The 17991-nt window shown below is 38.2% G+C and overlaps 1 protein-coding gene across 4 annotated transcripts in view; it reads left to right on the forward strand.

The window, feature by feature from the left end:
• Positions 1-17991, forward strand: part of LOC103390268 (serine/threonine-protein phosphatase 2B catalytic subunit alpha isoform) — a 62286-nt gene that overhangs the window by 16773 nt on the left and 27522 nt on the right. For all 4 annotated transcript variants that reach the window (XM_025056936.1, XM_017035766.2, XM_008326072.3 and 1 more), the window contains exon 2: positions 9760-9960. In XM_025056936.1, coding sequence (XP_024912704.1) covers positions 9760-9960 — 201 coding nt within the window. The remainder of the gene's footprint in view (positions 1-9759; positions 9961-17991) is intronic.

Here is a 17991-nt window from a genome sequence, read left to right on the forward strand (position 1 = left end):
ACTATCTTTTTCGTCATCCTGTCAGTTGACTGATTATTTTCTTCCCCTCCCTGACTCATGGAACTCCCCATCTCAGCCCCAAATATCTGTGGTCATTTGGGAGTCCTGATCAGTTCTCTGGCAGCCTCTAACTGTGTCATCGATCGGCTGTTCATTGATGGCTTGTCACACGTCAAATCACCACCAGAAAACTACTGCAGGGGCTCCCCATAGAAAATGACCTTCCAACCCCCACAGCTTTGTCTACCTCCTACTCCCAATTGACCATTCCTACATGCATATAATCATTCATCCCTGCCCTCACCCATTAAAGTCTCCCACGCTTAAGACCGTACCCCATTAATTAATCAAGGTCTTAGTCAGAGTGGTGTCTGAGCAGTGGTCCATTTTCATCACCTGGTGCCAAATTTTCCTCCATTTCTCATTTGAAATACTGACAGCAGGATTAACGTTTGCTTGTCACTCAGCCTTGTCTTGCTGTCACCGTTGCCCTTAAATGCTGCTTTAGGGTTTTTTCTGTCAAAGCTCTTTGATAGCTCTGACAGCTATGGTAGAGTGAATGAAGGTCTTGCATGTGGCTTTCGCATGTCTACAGTGTAACCTGTCTGTCAGTAATGGGGCCACCTTAATAGAAAGATGGAAACCTACAGTATGTGGTTTATGATCATTCTGTAAGCAGTTGGTGTATATATATCATATATATTCTTGCATACATTTCATCACACTGCAGTGGTGTTTGCTTTTAAGCATACAATATTGGAACAGATTACTTCTCCTCAAATATGCAGCCTTAGATCAACTGATGCAGAGTGTAACATGCTGCTGGCCACTAATATTTAAGCCAATGTTTTGATGGATGAAAGATTTAGACTGAGACTCTCGAGCACAGTTTCCCTGGCAACCACTTTTACCCACTTTTATCTTATATCTCTCTTGCTTGTCAATGTGATGCAAACGCTCACATGTTTTTGCAGTAGGTGATGACTGTCAACATTCCTATAAACACTGTTAGAGTGTAGAGATAGCTTTAAGTCAAAGTGATGCTCATATTGATTCTCAGATTGACCACATGGCATGCCATGGAAAAAATGTAAAAGTTTACAGAACTTTAATGTACTGCCAAAAGGAAATACACAATAGGATTTTTGAATATATATATATTGTGGAAAAGGTTGTCTTTTGAATATGCCAATAAAAAAAAGCTCTTTAACCATTACAATAAATTGATAATTGATGCAATAATATGTAGCAGTTAATACGTAACATTGAGGGGAGAATGTCTTCAGAATGGAAAAAGACGGCATTGACAAAGCATAACAGTACAACTGTATTATTTTTTTAAAAAAAAATTTTAATTCCTTACTACTGCATTTGCTCTTTTGTTTAAATACTGATGCTCTGTTTATACAAACCTTAGAAATGTAACAAGTGTGTGTGAGGGCGCCCTCCTCAATTGGTTTACGTTTGAACTAATTGTTTGGCAGATTGCTGTTATGTCATGGATAATGTATTTAAAGAAGAAGCAGGCTTACATCTTACAAGAATGCTTCTGTAACTTGCCATCAAAATTAATTAAATAGAAGGAAAATCAGTTCTTCATTGTCGTCTACATACTGAACTACTTGCTGTTAATTTAAAAATACCTGAGTAATTTAAACGCAAATTATAGGTCTTTTAGGCCATGAATTATTAATGACATGCAGCAAATTAAGCTGTTCAAGATTAGAAGTTTGTGTAAGAGAAAATGAAATTGGGTCTTCTTAATACCCGGTAAGCTTCGTACGTTTACTACAATATCTCTCTTTGATGCAGTCCTCTCTGTCTTCTCTGTCCCTGCTGTCTGTCTCTGTCGCAGGCATATTGTTTTCACACTTAACAGGGATCGACTCCCGTATTAGCTAATGTACGCGCAGCAAATACTCTTTTGTGTTCACATTTTTAATACGGAATTTGCCGCACACTTGATCTGTTTTTGTCCACAGTTAGAAGGGGGTATTAATTTCACGCAATTTCTAAACTTACACTTATATGTGATCAGCACAACGAAAAGTAACGAGAGTTCTGGGAATTTTCATCCCTCGTGGCAATTACTGCATTTAGCACCAGTATAATGTCATAATGTATTTCTGTCGTGCACGGGTACGGGAGGAGGGAGTAAAGAAGTGTGGTCAGAGAGAGACAGAGAAAGGAGCAAAATGAAGAGATGGAGAGAATGAGGAGAAGTCAATGAGAAGCTCAATGAGAATGAGAACAGCTCGGTTATCGATTGTTTGTAATAAAAGTTCTGAGAAGCACCAAGGTCTCCATCTGGTTTGTGCTTTTGGAGCGGCATTACAATACGCTTGTTGCGCCCATCCTCCTCCAATTCAAGCTCTGTGTTTTTTTCGCTGCATCAGAGGGGTCACACTTATCAGTCATTTGAAAAACACTGGTAAAAAAGCATGTGGGAAGATTACAGGAGGTGGGAGATGAGCAGGCACAAGATTTGTGTGAGATTTAAAGTGTGAGGTTTTTGTTCACACACACAAAGCAAAACCCGTTGTAGTTTTACTGGTTTTACACCTGAATTAGTTAATATGGGATTGAAACCCCCGTCTTGAGGTGAATTAGTTTATGCGCACTAGTTGAGGAGCAAGTGCGCATTAGTATGCAATGTGAACACAAACGAGTAGCGAAACTAGGGTTGCTGCGCAGCGAATACAGTGTGACCACGCCATTAGTGAGAGTTCTGTCAGATGTGCTCTCCTTCCTGTGTTAACCACAGAAGTAGCCATTCCATTCTTACACTGCACACAGATTGAAAAGTATTGTACTTCAAAGCGACGCTCTGCCGAGCATTTCTGTTTGGGGCTCACTTTTATCCTGACTACTGTGTGGTGAAGAGGTTCCTGCCCATTTTAAAAGGGCCTCTATACCACAGCTTTGAAGAATGGTAGCCTGTTAAATCTCTGGCCTCACCTTGGTGGCCAGATCTTCTGTAGCTTTAGTTTCGTGCATACCAATCCTTACCTGGTGTGCTAATCCAGTTTATTTTAATCTTGCTTTATCAATTACTGTTGCCAAATGGATTTAGGAGCTATATTTGTTTATTGTAATGATACATAATTTCTGTAAGCCCTGTCCTGTCAGATTCATGCAACATCCTAAATTATTATTTGCGGTTCTTAGGACCGAGATATACTAAAGTAAAAAAAAGTTTGTCAGCTTTATTGACAATTTCTTCACATGTACTACACATAGATAGGAATCAAAATGTAATTTCTCACTCTCCCATGCGAAGACAAGACAGGACAAAACATAGAAGTACAAAACTAAACATCCTAGCTTCAGACTACTAAATTAATAATTTGTCATTCCTCTTTTTTGTAGCTCATTTAGCATAATCGACCACATGCATCATGCCGTCTTGATTTATTTGATCTGTAATGCTATATAATACATGCTGTTTTTAAAAACAAGTATTTTATTTCTGATTTAGATTTTTTTTTTGGTTTAGGTTTTTCCTTTCAGGATAAGTTTTTTTTTCTATTTAAAATTATACTCTGTTTGTAAGTTTGCAGGCACTTTTTAGTTACTTCTTAGTGTCACAATACACGCTACAGTGATTATAAACATAATGTATTTTTCCTGCTAGGATACACACTGGGTTTATTTCAGGTCTGTATTGCATAACTTCTTTGAAAGGTGATTGACTGAAGTTATTGATTGATAGTGTTACAAAGACCTTTGGGCACTCATTCAGATCCCATAGACCTCAAACTGTGTATTCGCAATATGAGCTCTACCATATTAAAAATTACATGTGTCATATGCTTCAGCTGCTGCACGTCCTTTTGTTGTCATGAATCATAGCCGGAGGATCTCAGTCTTTTACATTATGCATGTCAGATAATCAGCTCCTGAACGGGTTCTGTGGTATTGCGTTAATGAAGCAATACAATTTCTGCCAGCTGAAATTTAAAGTTGTAGTGCATCCTGGTGTATCTTGTGTTTCCAACCGCCTACAGAAACACATGCATTCTGTTTACCATAGGCTCTAAAGCAGATCCTGCTGTAATTTAATGTTGCAGTGTAATTTCATGAACTATGCTCATCTCTCTGTAGAGAGTTAGTTGCAGTCTTAGGGCCCACTTGACAACCATCCCAATATATATACAGCACATATTAGTTACTTCATTGTAATAACTTCAATAATAATATTGTATAATTAATATTATTAATAGTGGTAGAAGTGATATACTTAATATTGGTAGTAATTTTATCTGGTATTACCTAGTCATTTGACCAGATAACTTTAAGTTTCCAATTAGTTTAAAAGGAAAGACAGGTTTGGTGTTATACTTTTTCTTTTTGTCTAAATATAAATTATACAAGAATGAAAGTAGAAATGCATTGAGTCAAAATTAAGGTTCTTAGTAAAGTGCTCATTCTACATGCTCTTCCACATTTAGCACCAGTGAAGTTTGTGTAAAAAATAATGAATACACACTGACCCAGAACCAGACAAACCACAATATTTGACCCCAATTTGTAATAAAATAGTGCACAAGTCGTATTTTGAGGAGTAAGTATTACTCGATATATTTACCTTATATAATTCACTCTTTGAAAGCTTACCTGTGACCCTGCAGTCAGATTTGCTTTAATGCTTATAATGACCTGGCCTTTGTTGAACTCACACATAGTTCTGGAGTCTTTGTTCTGTCCGCTTCCTCTCGGTCCAGCTGAGATTTCCACTTGTCCTGCTGAGATTAAGGGGAGCTGAGCTGCGGGTGTGGTGGCCTGTCTAGTGGCGGTGGGTAGAGTGTTGTGGGCGGGAGGGGCGCACTGGTGACCACCAGCGGATGGAGCTGCATCGTTCTCCATCAGCAGTTTCCTCAGGATCAATTCACCATCTGATGGAAATATGCTATGCTGTGCATTGCAGAATGGTTTCTGGCGCTATAGTTGTAGGAATTCATCATGGTTGTTGGTTTTTTTGCTGAGCACTCTGCTGTATATTTATAGTTTTGTTTGTTTTATTGTCCACTTGCTGGTGGTCCCAAGTGAGCAAATGTCCACTTATTTGTTTCTTACTAGGTAATGTGAATCACAAATGTGAACTGTTAAGTGAAGACTGGCTAAAAATTAATAAATTCTTTCTACTTTTTTTTTTTTCAAACGTTTTTTCAAACGGATTATAATGATCTAATGACAGTGGCGTTGCACAGCTTTAATTTTATTTATTACTTTTCCTTGTCAATATCGACAATTTACATTTTCTTTTACTTCCCTTTGAAATGACTTCCTTCATTTAATTCCTTTATTTATTATCAAGTCACGTATGAAATGATCTAAATGAATCCACAGCTGTTGCTTGAAAACTCAGCTTAAACTTATTTCAAAACTGAACTGATAAAAAACTGATAATTGAGATATTAAGATTTTCTCCGCATGGGGACGGAGAAGCTCACAGCGCAGGAGAAGTAGCGCAGTGTGCCAGATGAGAGGTAGGCACCCTCGTTGTCTGATATGTACTGTGAGATCCTGCAGGAGAGTAGGTGGGCTATTCTGTTCTGACTTCCTATGTGACTATCAGTTGATTTTATTTCTCTGCTAGACATTTGACATTTAATTATTTTGACAATTATTAATTAATTATTCATTTATGCATTTGCAGTGCCTTGATTTTATTGAGGTTTAGTTCACATAGCCATAAAAGCAATGGTAATAAAAATTGGCATAATAATTTCCTTCAGTGTTTCTGTTTTTGTTTTTTTAGCCTTCGTTTCCTCAATTATGGTTTTCTGTTTTGGCCAAGAATTCAAATTTTTGTACATCATCAATATATATGTATGTACATATATTATATTGGGACGATGATGACAATATGAGAGATTAAATTGATTTGTCTTGCTTGCTCTACCACAGTTCTGCGCATTCATTTTAGGAATCACTGCTGTAAAACTGCAGCATGGAGCAGTGTTCTTTTTTAAATTTTATTAGATGTAGAACTCAGAAAATGATAGACAAGCCAAAATATCAAAAGATATTCATGAGTTGCAGACGTTTCAGGCCAGACTCAGCATCGCACTCTGTGTTCTTCAGTAAATAAAGCCAGAGCCAGGTGAGCTCTGCAACAGCCTTTCTGACATTCTCCAATTAAGCTGCTCTGTCCAGCTCCGTATGTGTGCACCACCCTCCGTCTCATTCCTAAGGGAGAACCTGTTAGCTCCGATCTACACCAACCTGAACATTATAAGCTGAATGTTCTCCCACTGCTTCTCAGTGGATTCAGAGGGACTGCCCGTTGTGGTCTACACTTTCTTTAATAAGCCATCATTATTATTGGATCCATGACTGCGACATAAACAGTTCCCTTCAGTTGCAGTTGTTGTTGGAATTTAACTTTCTGAGCTCAAGACCTAATACTGAGTGATCATTGATGGTAAATGATATTAAAATAATAATGTCGTTGGCCCATATTTGAGTTTTAATTGATTAGAGTGATTGAAAACGTTCAGCATGTCTGGTGTAACCGAATTTTTCTGAGGAAGTTAAATCAGACCCTTTCAATCCTTTTCAATCCCTCCGACACCCTCACATTCTCTTGTCTTTTTTTTTTCTTCTCTCCAGCACTAAATTGAAGGCTGCAGTGCAGTTTCCTGCTTACATAACAGAAGGCAACAGAGAAATGGTAACATTAATGAAGGCAAAAGAGGTTGGCTAATAGAGACCATTTTTGAGTCGTACTCGAGTTCCATGCAGATTGCCTCAGGTCATATTATGTTCTCACAGCTGTGCTGGGCCTGTATGAAAGATGCACAGGGTTATTTGCTGCAATCAACTGTTTCTGTGTGGGAATGTTCATATGCTGTTGTTTTGATTGAGAGCTTTGGGGGTTTTAGACTTGGATTTTTTTTTTCTCTCTCTTGACTTCGTAGTCAGTCAGTACCTTATGTATGGCTAATTACTGACTGACTAAGAGAAATGTGGCCCATTTTAGTTCAATATTTGACACAACCATTTATTTTCTTGTTTCAATAATTGAACGTGTTGAGAGTCTTGACAAAATGAGTTGTCAATACATGTTTTCAAACTAGGGACTCAGATTTTCTGGGTTTTTTTTCTGTAAAGACATTCTGGTTAGGGTGTAAAAACGTACCATTGCAATTTGCAGTGTGATGTTTTGGCAGAGGTGGGTGTTAGTCTTGTAATTAAGAGAGCTGTTAAAAAATTCCACAAGGGGAAAGTTGACAGTGTTTCCATTGTCATGGCTGTAGAAAATAGGAGAATGGTGTGAAGCAAGGATGCCCTCATGCCAACAGCTACAGCTTTTACGCAGTTTGCTCAGAAATAATGTTATTCTTCAGTGTTTGAATTTTAAAATGTACCCTGTTCGACTACTTGAGAAGGGCAGATGTGGAGAATACTAGGTTTACACTCATGGCAGTGATGGCTGGACCATTAAAATGGCATCTTCTGTCAACTTACCACAGTTTTCCACTATGTTGCATCATCTTGATGTATCTCAAGTGGATGAGCCTACCTGTCATCTGGAAACCCTGTCTGATTTGAATTTTCTGAGCAGTTTGAGAAAGTCATGAAATATTTTTGTGATAGTAGCTTGAGTGCTCCAACGAGGATTCTCATGAATGTGTCAACCACCAAAAAAAGCAGTCGTGTCTTTCTGAAATTCCACAGTTAGGAGCATCCTTAATGAGTAAGAGGTGCCTTTTAGCTCCTGGCAAAACAAACAAATGGGATGTATCTTTTATCAGGTTCATTTCCATCTTCCTATCATATAGAACCAAACCCCCCTTTCTACATAAATATAATGTAACACAAAGTTCACAGGGTTCATTTCTATACATAACACATAGTATAGTCGTCTTGACCTCAGACTGGAGTTGCACAGCAGGTTCTTGGAAAAGGCCAACCTGGGGCCAGTGGTACTTCTATCTCAGATCGGGTTTTCTAAATGCCCTGGATACCTGTGTGGAGACACTGGGTTTATATTGTATCAGGAAGGAAGAGTATTTATTTGGATACAAGTATGCATCAATTATAAAGTTGATATGCAAATAGGAAAGGGTCATTGTATGGATGTTTGTATATATGTGTACATGTGCATTTATGAATATCTTCTCCATAATTTTCTTAGGGCGCATGTTGATTATCTGATTATTTAGAAGTACTACCGCTCCTTCTATTATTTAGAAGTAGAAGTAGCAGGCAACAAGGAATGGGTTCGTAGGTGGAGGTTCTACTGTAATGCTTTAAAAGGACACGTACAACATTAAGATCTTTTATTTTGTATACCTGGCCTTTTTTGCACTTTGTTGATTGCAGTGATTAAACTCTGCCAGTCCAATAACTCAGTGGTTTTAATGTACACCTGCAGGAGACCTTTAACTACTGCTGTGGAACTCCTGATGCTATGTGTCACAATGCACAGTGTGACACAGATAAAGTGCAGTTCTAATTACCACTGATGTCACATTTGGGAAGGATGGATTGTACCAGACATGCACACACACACACACACGGGTACCTACTCAGCTAGCAGCTCAATGACATTTGCTGATGCTTCAGTGCCACAGTCCCACTCCTGTGCTATAATGTCTGCAGGTGAATGATAATTAAGCGTTTGTGTTATAGTGTTTTGTTTTGTTTTTTTTTTTCTTTTTAAAGCTGCTCAGTGAAAAAGAGCAGAATGTGGACTATAATCAAGTCTTTCTTAGTCCTTATTTTTCAATAAGTTATAAACTCATTTGGTGATTGGTGAAGTTACCTCTGCTTAGACGTAGGCCACTATAATCCTCTATACACAATGGCTCAATTTGAAGCTTACACTTTTTGTTTTCCTTGTTTAAAGCCAGTTGTTTAGATATTGATACAAGCTCAGGCTCTTAGACTTACATAACAGGCTTTCAGTGTTTCATGATGTCTTTCATAAACAGTCTAAGACTCAGTGGGCTATTGGTGTAGAAAAAGTGCTTTGCATAAATTACAATGCTGTAATTAGGTTGGATCTTGTAGAGGTTGGAAACAAAATGTTGCACATTCTTTTATTTGCTACTTAAAATCAGGCGAAATGGTCCTTTAAATAACTTTTATATTCTAATAGCAAGGCTAGGTAGATGTGTGTGGGTGTGTGTGTGTGTGTGTGTGTGTGTGTGTGCATGTGTGATGGGTTGGCCTGCATCAGAGGGTAATCGATTTTAGCCCTTCATAAAATAAGAATTATACTCAGGAAACTGTCACAATTCATATTCTTACTGCCATATCAGTTAATATAAATTTGAAATAAAGATACATAAAGTTGAAAGACAGTACATTCTTTTTTGTGTAAATATGTTTTTTATTTTTTTGCATAAATCACAGAATGTAAAGTGTGTCAGCTATGGTTTTAGTTACACATTAAACCCTGCCATATAATGCACTCATTGTACTGTTTAGACTTTGTCCTCATGCAAAAGACATTCTGTTGATAAAACAATTGACATGTCAGTTTCCTGCTTTTTTTCAGAAAGGGCATGGGTCTGTTACACATATTTGAAATTAAATGACTCACAGATTGTAGCAGCAGTTTGGTCAATTGTTTCAGAGGGGGAGCTGGGTTTTGGGGGGGCAACCACTGACTCCCGTTTGGGGTTGGCCCCCTTCAAGGTGCAGAATATGTAAGATAGATCAACTCATTTTGATGATTTTGTGATGACGAATTGTCTAAAATCTTTTCTCACTCTAACCATGTAATTCTCTTTTCACCTTTGGCAGCTGTCCCATTCCCTCCAAGTCACCGGTTGACAGCTAAAGAGGTGTTTGACAGCGATGGGAAGCCCAAAGTGGATGTGCTGAAAGCCCACTTAACCAAGGAAGGGCGTGTTGAGGAAGGAGTAGCCCTAAGGCTCATAGGAGAGGGAGCTGCGATCTTGCGTTCAGAGAGGAACCTGCTGGATATTGATGCTCCTGTGACAGGTGAGCAGCTAAATAAGGCACAGCTTCAATTGATTAACAATGCGTTCCAGTGGCCCTCATAGCCAACAAGTTCTAAACTGAAAGTTGGTGCCCACTAGGTGGCGCTCGCAGCCCAACCAGCTCCATGGTTAGGAATGACTGATGAGAATCACAATTGTGATTGCACCTCAACCCAAAATAATAATGATAATTCCATCTGTTTAAAGTGTTAGATATTCTCCTGCAGGAAAATGTTTGACTAGAACCATACACGCATGTCTGTGTAGGTTTTTGGTCATCCATGTCATTTAATCCAAAAATAGTTACATCGACGACAACTGGACGAAGTAGGTTTTTTTGAAGACGTTTCACCTCTCATCCCATCCTGTAGTCAGTCAGAACTGAAGAAGCCTCTTGGATGAGAGGTGAAACGTCTCCAAAAAACCTACTTCGTCCAGTTGCCCTCCATGTAACTATTTTGGAACCAAACACGCACACACCAGTGTGCTCTTTTAAGATATTCAGGCTTGCAGCAATGTGAAAGCCTAATTTTCTTTGATTAATTAAATCATAATACCTTCTGGCAACCAGTGGGCCATAACAGTCCAATTTATTTCAGAAAAGTCTCCACTTCACCCAGATTGGCAGAATTAACATGTTTGCCAATGCACTCACTTCCAGTGAAGTGCTCTTCTAAAACAGAAAATATCAACAGAATTGTATGAATTATCATTTGTTAATCAAGTGGCAGAATCACTAAACCTAAAAATGTCTAATGAGACATGTTTTTCTTCTGTCTCGCTACTAGAGCTTTTATTATGGTGATGAAACCAAAAAAAAAAACTGTCATTAGTTGTATTATTGTGAATACTAATTTTCCCCAATTTTAGGCTTTTATTCAGCTAACGCGAGGCCATTTTATTCCTGCTTTGGTGAATGAACAGACATGAGTGCTTGCTTATGCATATGCAAAGGTCCAATGCATCTATTGTTGTCCATCTTCCTGGTCAAGTGTCCTCTATTAGACTTTTTGATGAGACATCTTTGATGTTGTCATAATCAGAGGCAGAGACGCACTCAAAGGATCTATTGCAACCTCATCTTTTTCTAATACATGCAATTTCCCAAAATACAACCTCGAGAGGTCCCTGCTCAAACTCCTCGAGCATTATTCTCCCTCACTAACATTCATCATTTTGTAGTTGTTAACAAAAGCTTGTTTACTGGGTTATTATGTTAAAAATATCTTTTCTAGCTGCTAAGGCAGACAAATGTGGCAACAATTTAAGTTTACAGCACAGTTCTAGGAGAATAAAAGAAATACCTGTATGTATTATAAACATCAGAATAAAATATTTTCTTTTAATGCAAAAACCATTTATACAATTATTTGCGACCACAATGTATTGTTTTCATCCAAATGACATCACAGGTGGTGTACGGGGCACCAGGTCAGTGTAGATTACAGGTCAGTAGTGTTGTACCAGGGCAGTAGCCTTATCGTGCTGTCAACTTGCTCAGGCATGGATGTCCTAGGTTGCATTTCTTATATGCAGTGAGAAGGCCAATCAATAACACCATTGATCGCTTGATTAATTAAAATTCACTCCATGACGTCCTCTTGTCTGGCCTCCAAACAAGCTGGATGAGAAGAGGGTTCAGTCTGTGCATTGGGGCCGCTAGAATACACACACACAGCAAGTGTGCAGCAAAGCAGTATGATTAATTTGCTCCAAAGTGGTGGAAACAAAAAAAAAGCTATTACAACAAACTAGTATGCCCACCTAAAACATAACTGCCTGACCCCAGCTGGGGGAAAAAACTGGACCTGGAAATGTAGCGCTTTCGTCCCGACAGTCAACGCTCACTAAAGCCATTAGCTTGAAATACAAATGCAAAACGGTGTGCTCTCACAGAAAGTGTCCATTACTATTACAGAAGCTTCACAACCTTGCAACCACCAACAGCCATTAATATACATATATATATTTTTATTAATAATTTTTTTTCTTTTTTTATTAGTGCTCACTCATGGGCGTGTCCATAACAAGGGGCATTCAGGTACCTTTGGGAATCGTAAAAAATACTCATCAGAAATAAAACATATTGCATTTGAAAGAACTGTACTTTCATTATTATGCAATATTATCATTACATATTTTTTTTATTTGGTCTCAGGATATTGTTGAGAGAATCTCATTGTGACACCGCATTACAGTGTAATGCAAAACATGTGGTTCTTGTGCACTTTTTGTTGACCTCGTGTACAGATAGAATCGTTTTTAAAATTCATGGTTAAAATAATGTATTGTGTTGGGTAAAAAAAAATAAACAGCAGTGAACAGCTTTTCCCATGAGTGTATATTAGAAGGAATGTGTCTGTCCATGTGTGTGTGTGTTTGTATGTGTATGTGTGTACACACACAGAAGTCTTCCTTTATAACACATTTTCCCTCACCCTCTCTCTCCCACTCTGTAGTCTTTTTCATAAAGGTTTTCTCTGTTGAGGGTTCTGTGTGACACACTGTTCTCTGTAAACATTTCTTTGTTTCCCTCAAAACTCCTCTCCCCTCTGTCTGCCATGTGCTGCATTTTATCTTACTGTGTCAAGCTCAGGGACACTCCCTCTCTCCCTGTCTCTCTCCCTCTCCCTTTCTATCTCTATATCCCTCTCCCCGTTAACACACCTCCTTTTCCAACTCAACACACGGTCAGCAAATCAGTATGTAAATATTTATCAACGATGCAAAGCACCATGACTTTGTAGCTACGTCTATTTCTCTCTGCTGCTCACAGTCCACTTCCTGGTTGGGCCAGATGGCAGGTGGGGTTTTTGGTAGGGGGGGGGGGGTGCTGGCTAAAGAACAGAGTTGGCTTAGGCCCCTGAGTGCAAGCTGCTCCTGTGGCCTTCACACAAGTCACCTAGTAGAGCTCCTATAGCCACATCACCAGGCAACAGCCAGCTTTTTTACACTGCTCCTGTGTTTGTTTACAGTACAGGTTCTTGGCCCTGTTAAAGAAGTGAACTTATTTTGTGTTGTGGTAACTCCACAGTGGAAGGAGAAAACTTTTAACGATTACTTTTCCCCTAGCTGTTGTTTATTTTCTGTTTTGTAAATTAGATGAGCTAATTTTTGGTAACTATGTCCTATGTTTGTGAAATGCATGACTGCCCTTTAATCATAATTTAATAGTACAGGTAATAAACAGGTGAGTAGTTTACTAACAATTCCCAATAATAGAACATGGCACATTTTCTGTAGATTTAATTTAAAAAATGCAAAGCCAATTTGTTTCGATTTAATGAATGCTATAGTTGAGTGGTGTCTGGGTTTGTCATGGGGACCATCTGCAGCAGTTTATTTCTCCTCTGTTTGTCTTTGCTGGTCCAAGAACTTCATCTGTTCTGGGTAACGCTCACTGTTTTCCCTGTTTGCTTATGTTTTCTTTATGCTAATTTCCTGTCTGCATCATTCAGATACTCTTGGCAGAACAAATAAACAAAAGAGAAAAATATCAAACAATATGATGTGCACAACAACACTATATGTCTTTATGACATCCAACAGTAACATGAAAATAGCACCTTCTTTGCACTTTTCTACAATAACTCAATTACATATAACAGATACATCGACTTTTCTATCTCATCATTTTGATTATTTGATTAGTTAGGATGATTTTTTAGCACCTTATTCTTTTGTTTGTTTGATTTTTGGCTTTTTCTGAATGATAGGAATATTCAAATACAGATATCAGTAAAGTTATTGGGTCATATACTCATATATACCCACGTGTTCTCAAGTATGAGGAACATGTGCCAATCCAGCGACACTGCAACTACTTTTCAGGTCCTTCAGTTTGGTGTCTTGTCGCCCACGTAGGTCCTGTTTTATGCAGTTTAACAAAGTCAGCAGTTTGGAGGTATTTTAACAGAAAGTATGAAGACAGGTGGAAGACTTACTGTAAGATCTGCTTTTTCAGTTCAGTGGCACTGGGGTAGAAAAGGTTTATATTCCTCACTGAATCACATTTCTGGACAGACTTATTTAACTAACCTTGTGTGTGTTCGTGTGTTTGTTTGTTTGTTGATGCGTTGATTTATATGGTGCTACTTAGTTTAGGTGAAAGCTGTTCTCATTTGAAACACATTATTGGTGTGAACGCTCTTCATATTTTCTGTTCAAATGTCTATGTTGACTATTCAGAAAGGGTATTTTTATTTGTCTTTATTTTTATATAGTATTGTCTAATGTAACAAAGTTTTTGTTTAATGCAGAAATATTTTCTGTCCCTTTTAGACTTTTGTCAATGTGAAGAAAATAAAAGTAATAACAGATGCTGAAACATTTAAACTAACTGTACATCAAACAACTCACTTTGACTTATATAAAATATCAAACTTATTTTAAGCCATACTTAATGACACAAATACTAAGTCCTATACTTCCCCTATTTACCTAGCTGTGCACAGTTGTAATTGTAGTGTCATTTATTTCAACCAAACTGAAAGACACTAAACAGTTTTCCAGAGGCCTTTGCTGCTGGGTTGTTTTATCTCCCCTGTACAAAAGAATTGTTGAACATTTGTCTATTCCCTGACTTTTAATGCCTAGCTCTAAACCACTCTTGTATTTTTGCAGCATTTATAGCTGCTTCCTAAACACTCTACACAGATTCATGTTGACAGGACTGTAAACTCCACCCCCGCTTGCTCTGCAGGATCATATCTCTCCGAGAGCGCCATCATAAAAACCTGGGGTACTGTTTTCATCCAGTCTCACTCAAACATGATCTGGCACAGTCTGCCTCAACGCGATTTCTCTCGCTCAATGAGCCCGGCCTTTGGAGTGGCCTGTGTAGGTTCTGAAGCCAGGTTGTGTAATGCCCACCACCCACTCAATAGCTGTTGCCCGCTGATATGCTGCTACTCAGGGAGATCACTCCAGCACAGAAACTGGAGATGGCCAGAACGAATTGTTTCTCACTCCAGATAATGTACACCCACCTGCTCTTGTTACGTGGGTTTGGGTTGTTTTGTATGTTGTGCGACAATAGGGAGGGAGAGCAAAGCGTGTCTGTAGGTGTGTGTTGAAGCAGATAGTGTGTTTGCTGTGATAAAGCACAGCCCTAAGATGGAGGAGTGAGCCACTGTTGCGTCTCTGTTTGATTTGTCTTCCACATTTGCACAGATTTACAATCCATAGTGATGATGACATTGAGTTTTTTTTTTAACCACAGTCTTTTGAACTCGCACAGCTCTGTGATGCCTCACAAAAAGGTCAGCTGGCTGTGCCGTCCTCCTCCCACACAGTGTGTGTGATGTGTATGTCAAGTCAAATTGAAGTTAATCCCTCACTGGACGTCCATCCTGCTGCGCTGACTTTTAAAAATATGGGGGACAAAGTGCCTGCATAGTGAGTTTATTCCTAAAGGCTCACAATTATAGTGGGGTTGCACATTTTGCACAACAGGTTGTTTCCAAGTGGACGTACATTTAGCCAGAGAGCACAGTTTAATGGTAATGTAAATGGCTGGAGGGATTTTAATTGTGTCCATGTTAGTGTTTCTGCACAATAGAGGCATTTTATTGCCATTAATGAAACACAGTGGTTCTTTATCTGGTCAGCACCAGCTTAGATTTGTTTGTGCTTTTCTACCTACAGTGATGGATAGAAGCTGCCGCTGGGATGTTTCCATGGCAATAAGCAGCCTTGAGAATGACAGACCATTACTAAGTCAAATGAATCCGCAAGCTGTGGCTGTGTTTAGTTTATGTTTCATTTTGCTTTCATCGACAAGTAGTGAATCCTATTGTAGAAAATAAAGAGAGTTGTTCTCGATTCACTTTCATTAACCTAGGCAACAAGCATGCTCACTTTACTGGGTAACCTAAGTCGGATAGATAATAGGGTGGATTTACTGTAGTCTGGAGGGAACTTACAAATACCAAAAAATAATAACTCCACTGATTTTCCCACAGATTTGAGTTTTGATTATTTTTTGAAAAGTTCTAATATAAGTGTGGGAGAATGTAGCAATTACTGTTACTGTTCGTTGCTACTTCATTTGTGTTTATTTTTTACTAATATTGATTAAAGGATTTGTTATTTGTGATCAGTAATGAATTTCTTTCTTTCTTTAGGTGGTTCTAAAGACATTTAAAAATGTCATCACCACCAGGACCTCATCAGATTTTTTTTTAAATAAATGTGAAAAATACTTGTTTGAATGAGTTCTCAGAGTTAATTATTCTGGCAAATAATTAGACATTTGGATTATGTCCACAAATCAGCACAAGCAATTAAATGCAATTGCTCTTTATCATTTTAAAAACGATCACCTCACTAATAAATTGCAATACGTAGTTAATTATCTGCCCTAATTGTTTTTACAAATTACATGAAAACTGCAACCTCTAGCATGAAAAGAAATAGGGTTTGGATGTGTCCTACTGAGTGTAGGTGTGTGTTGACGCAGATAGTGTGTTTGCTGTGATAAAGCACAGCCCTAAGATGAAGGAGTGAGCCACTGTTGCGTTTCAGTTTGACCCCCCCCCCACATGTGCACAGATTTAAAAACTATAGTGATGATGACTTTTGTCTTTTAAATAACAAGTGTAAGATAAAAAAAATAGTGTTTACATATGTCCTACTGAGTCCAACTTCAATACTTATTCATAAATAAACTAAACTTTTTCCTCAATGAACTGTTTTTTTTTTTTCTTTTCATGTTTGTACACGTTGTCTGTTCGCAAGACGGACTAATGGTCTCTGTAGGAACTGGACAGAATAACAAGCCTCCTTCCTGAAGTTGGTCCCCACTGTGGATTTTAAACTGTTACACAGTGTGGGTTTAATAAAAGACAAATGGTAAAGAGGAGGTTTACGATACAGTAGAGGAGAGTTGGTTTTCAGAGCTGTCTCACGAGGCTCATAACAGGAGATAATTGCTCTCCAACGCTGTCTTCAGAGCTCCAACTAATTGGCTATCTTTGAAAGTCTTTTTTCACCTATTGTAGTTCTTGCTGTTAGATACAGCTCGTAAAGCGACAAACACACAAGGTCCGTCCCTTTCGCAAATTAGGTTGCAATCCATTCATCCTGTTAGTAAACGGCTAATTTGCTGACTGCTTGAAGAACGGATGAATTGCTTTGACAACACGTATTAATGGCACACTTATCACAGCTGTCGTCGCTGTAGATTTCAGTGTGGATATTGTTGATTGTTATCAATTCATTTTATTCCTACAACAGCTCCCAAGTGCACAAGGTGGTTTACAGTTCAATCGGATGATTAAACGATAGAAACGTGATTTGTTTTTTCTTGTTGTTTTGACCATGTTGATTGAAGAGATTTGATATGTCGTGTCTTTGTAGTATATTTGTTGAAATCTAAGCCTACAGCAACAGTAGACCGATTTATTACAGAAGACAAATGAGACACAGATAGACTTTTGATTTATAGGCTTTTGATTTATAGGAATGGTTACACAGAGAGAGAGAGAGAGAGAGAGAGAGAGAGAGATCTTAATGGATCTTAGAACCTACAGTAGTGACAGTTGAAGGATTTATGGATATGGAGATTATGAGCTGATTTTAAAATAAGGTTTCAGCAGTGAGACAATAAAACTGGTTTGTGACATTTGTTTGTTGACAACAGCAGTTAAGAAACATAAGTAAATAAATAAAGTAAAAATGTATATTTTTAAAATTAAAAAAAATGAAAAAATGAATTAAATGTTTGTGTTTTATTACTCAACCGAAAAGAACCAAGCTCATATTATTAGTTCACTACTGCAGCTGCAGCACAGAAAAAGAACTAAAGCAAATAAACGTTTCCTTTATGCCAGGTTTTAACTCTGGCCAGTACAGAGTTGAATATATTCAGTGTTAGTTGTGTTTGTCTTCTTGTGGCCAGTGCTGGCCTCAGGGACAGACTGCTATAATGTGGTCTAATTTCAGTGCAATTTAGGGCTCTTCTGCAATTTCTCACCAAATACTGCTTCAAAGTACCAAGTAAAACATCTTTACAAACACTGGATTTTTGTTG

This window comes from Cynoglossus semilaevis, chromosome 1 (genome assembly GCF_000523025.1).
Source record: "Cynoglossus semilaevis isolate Cse_v1.0 chromosome 1, Cse_v1.0, whole genome shotgun sequence".
Taxonomy (NCBI): domain Eukaryota; kingdom Metazoa; phylum Chordata; class Actinopteri; order Pleuronectiformes; family Cynoglossidae; genus Cynoglossus; species Cynoglossus semilaevis.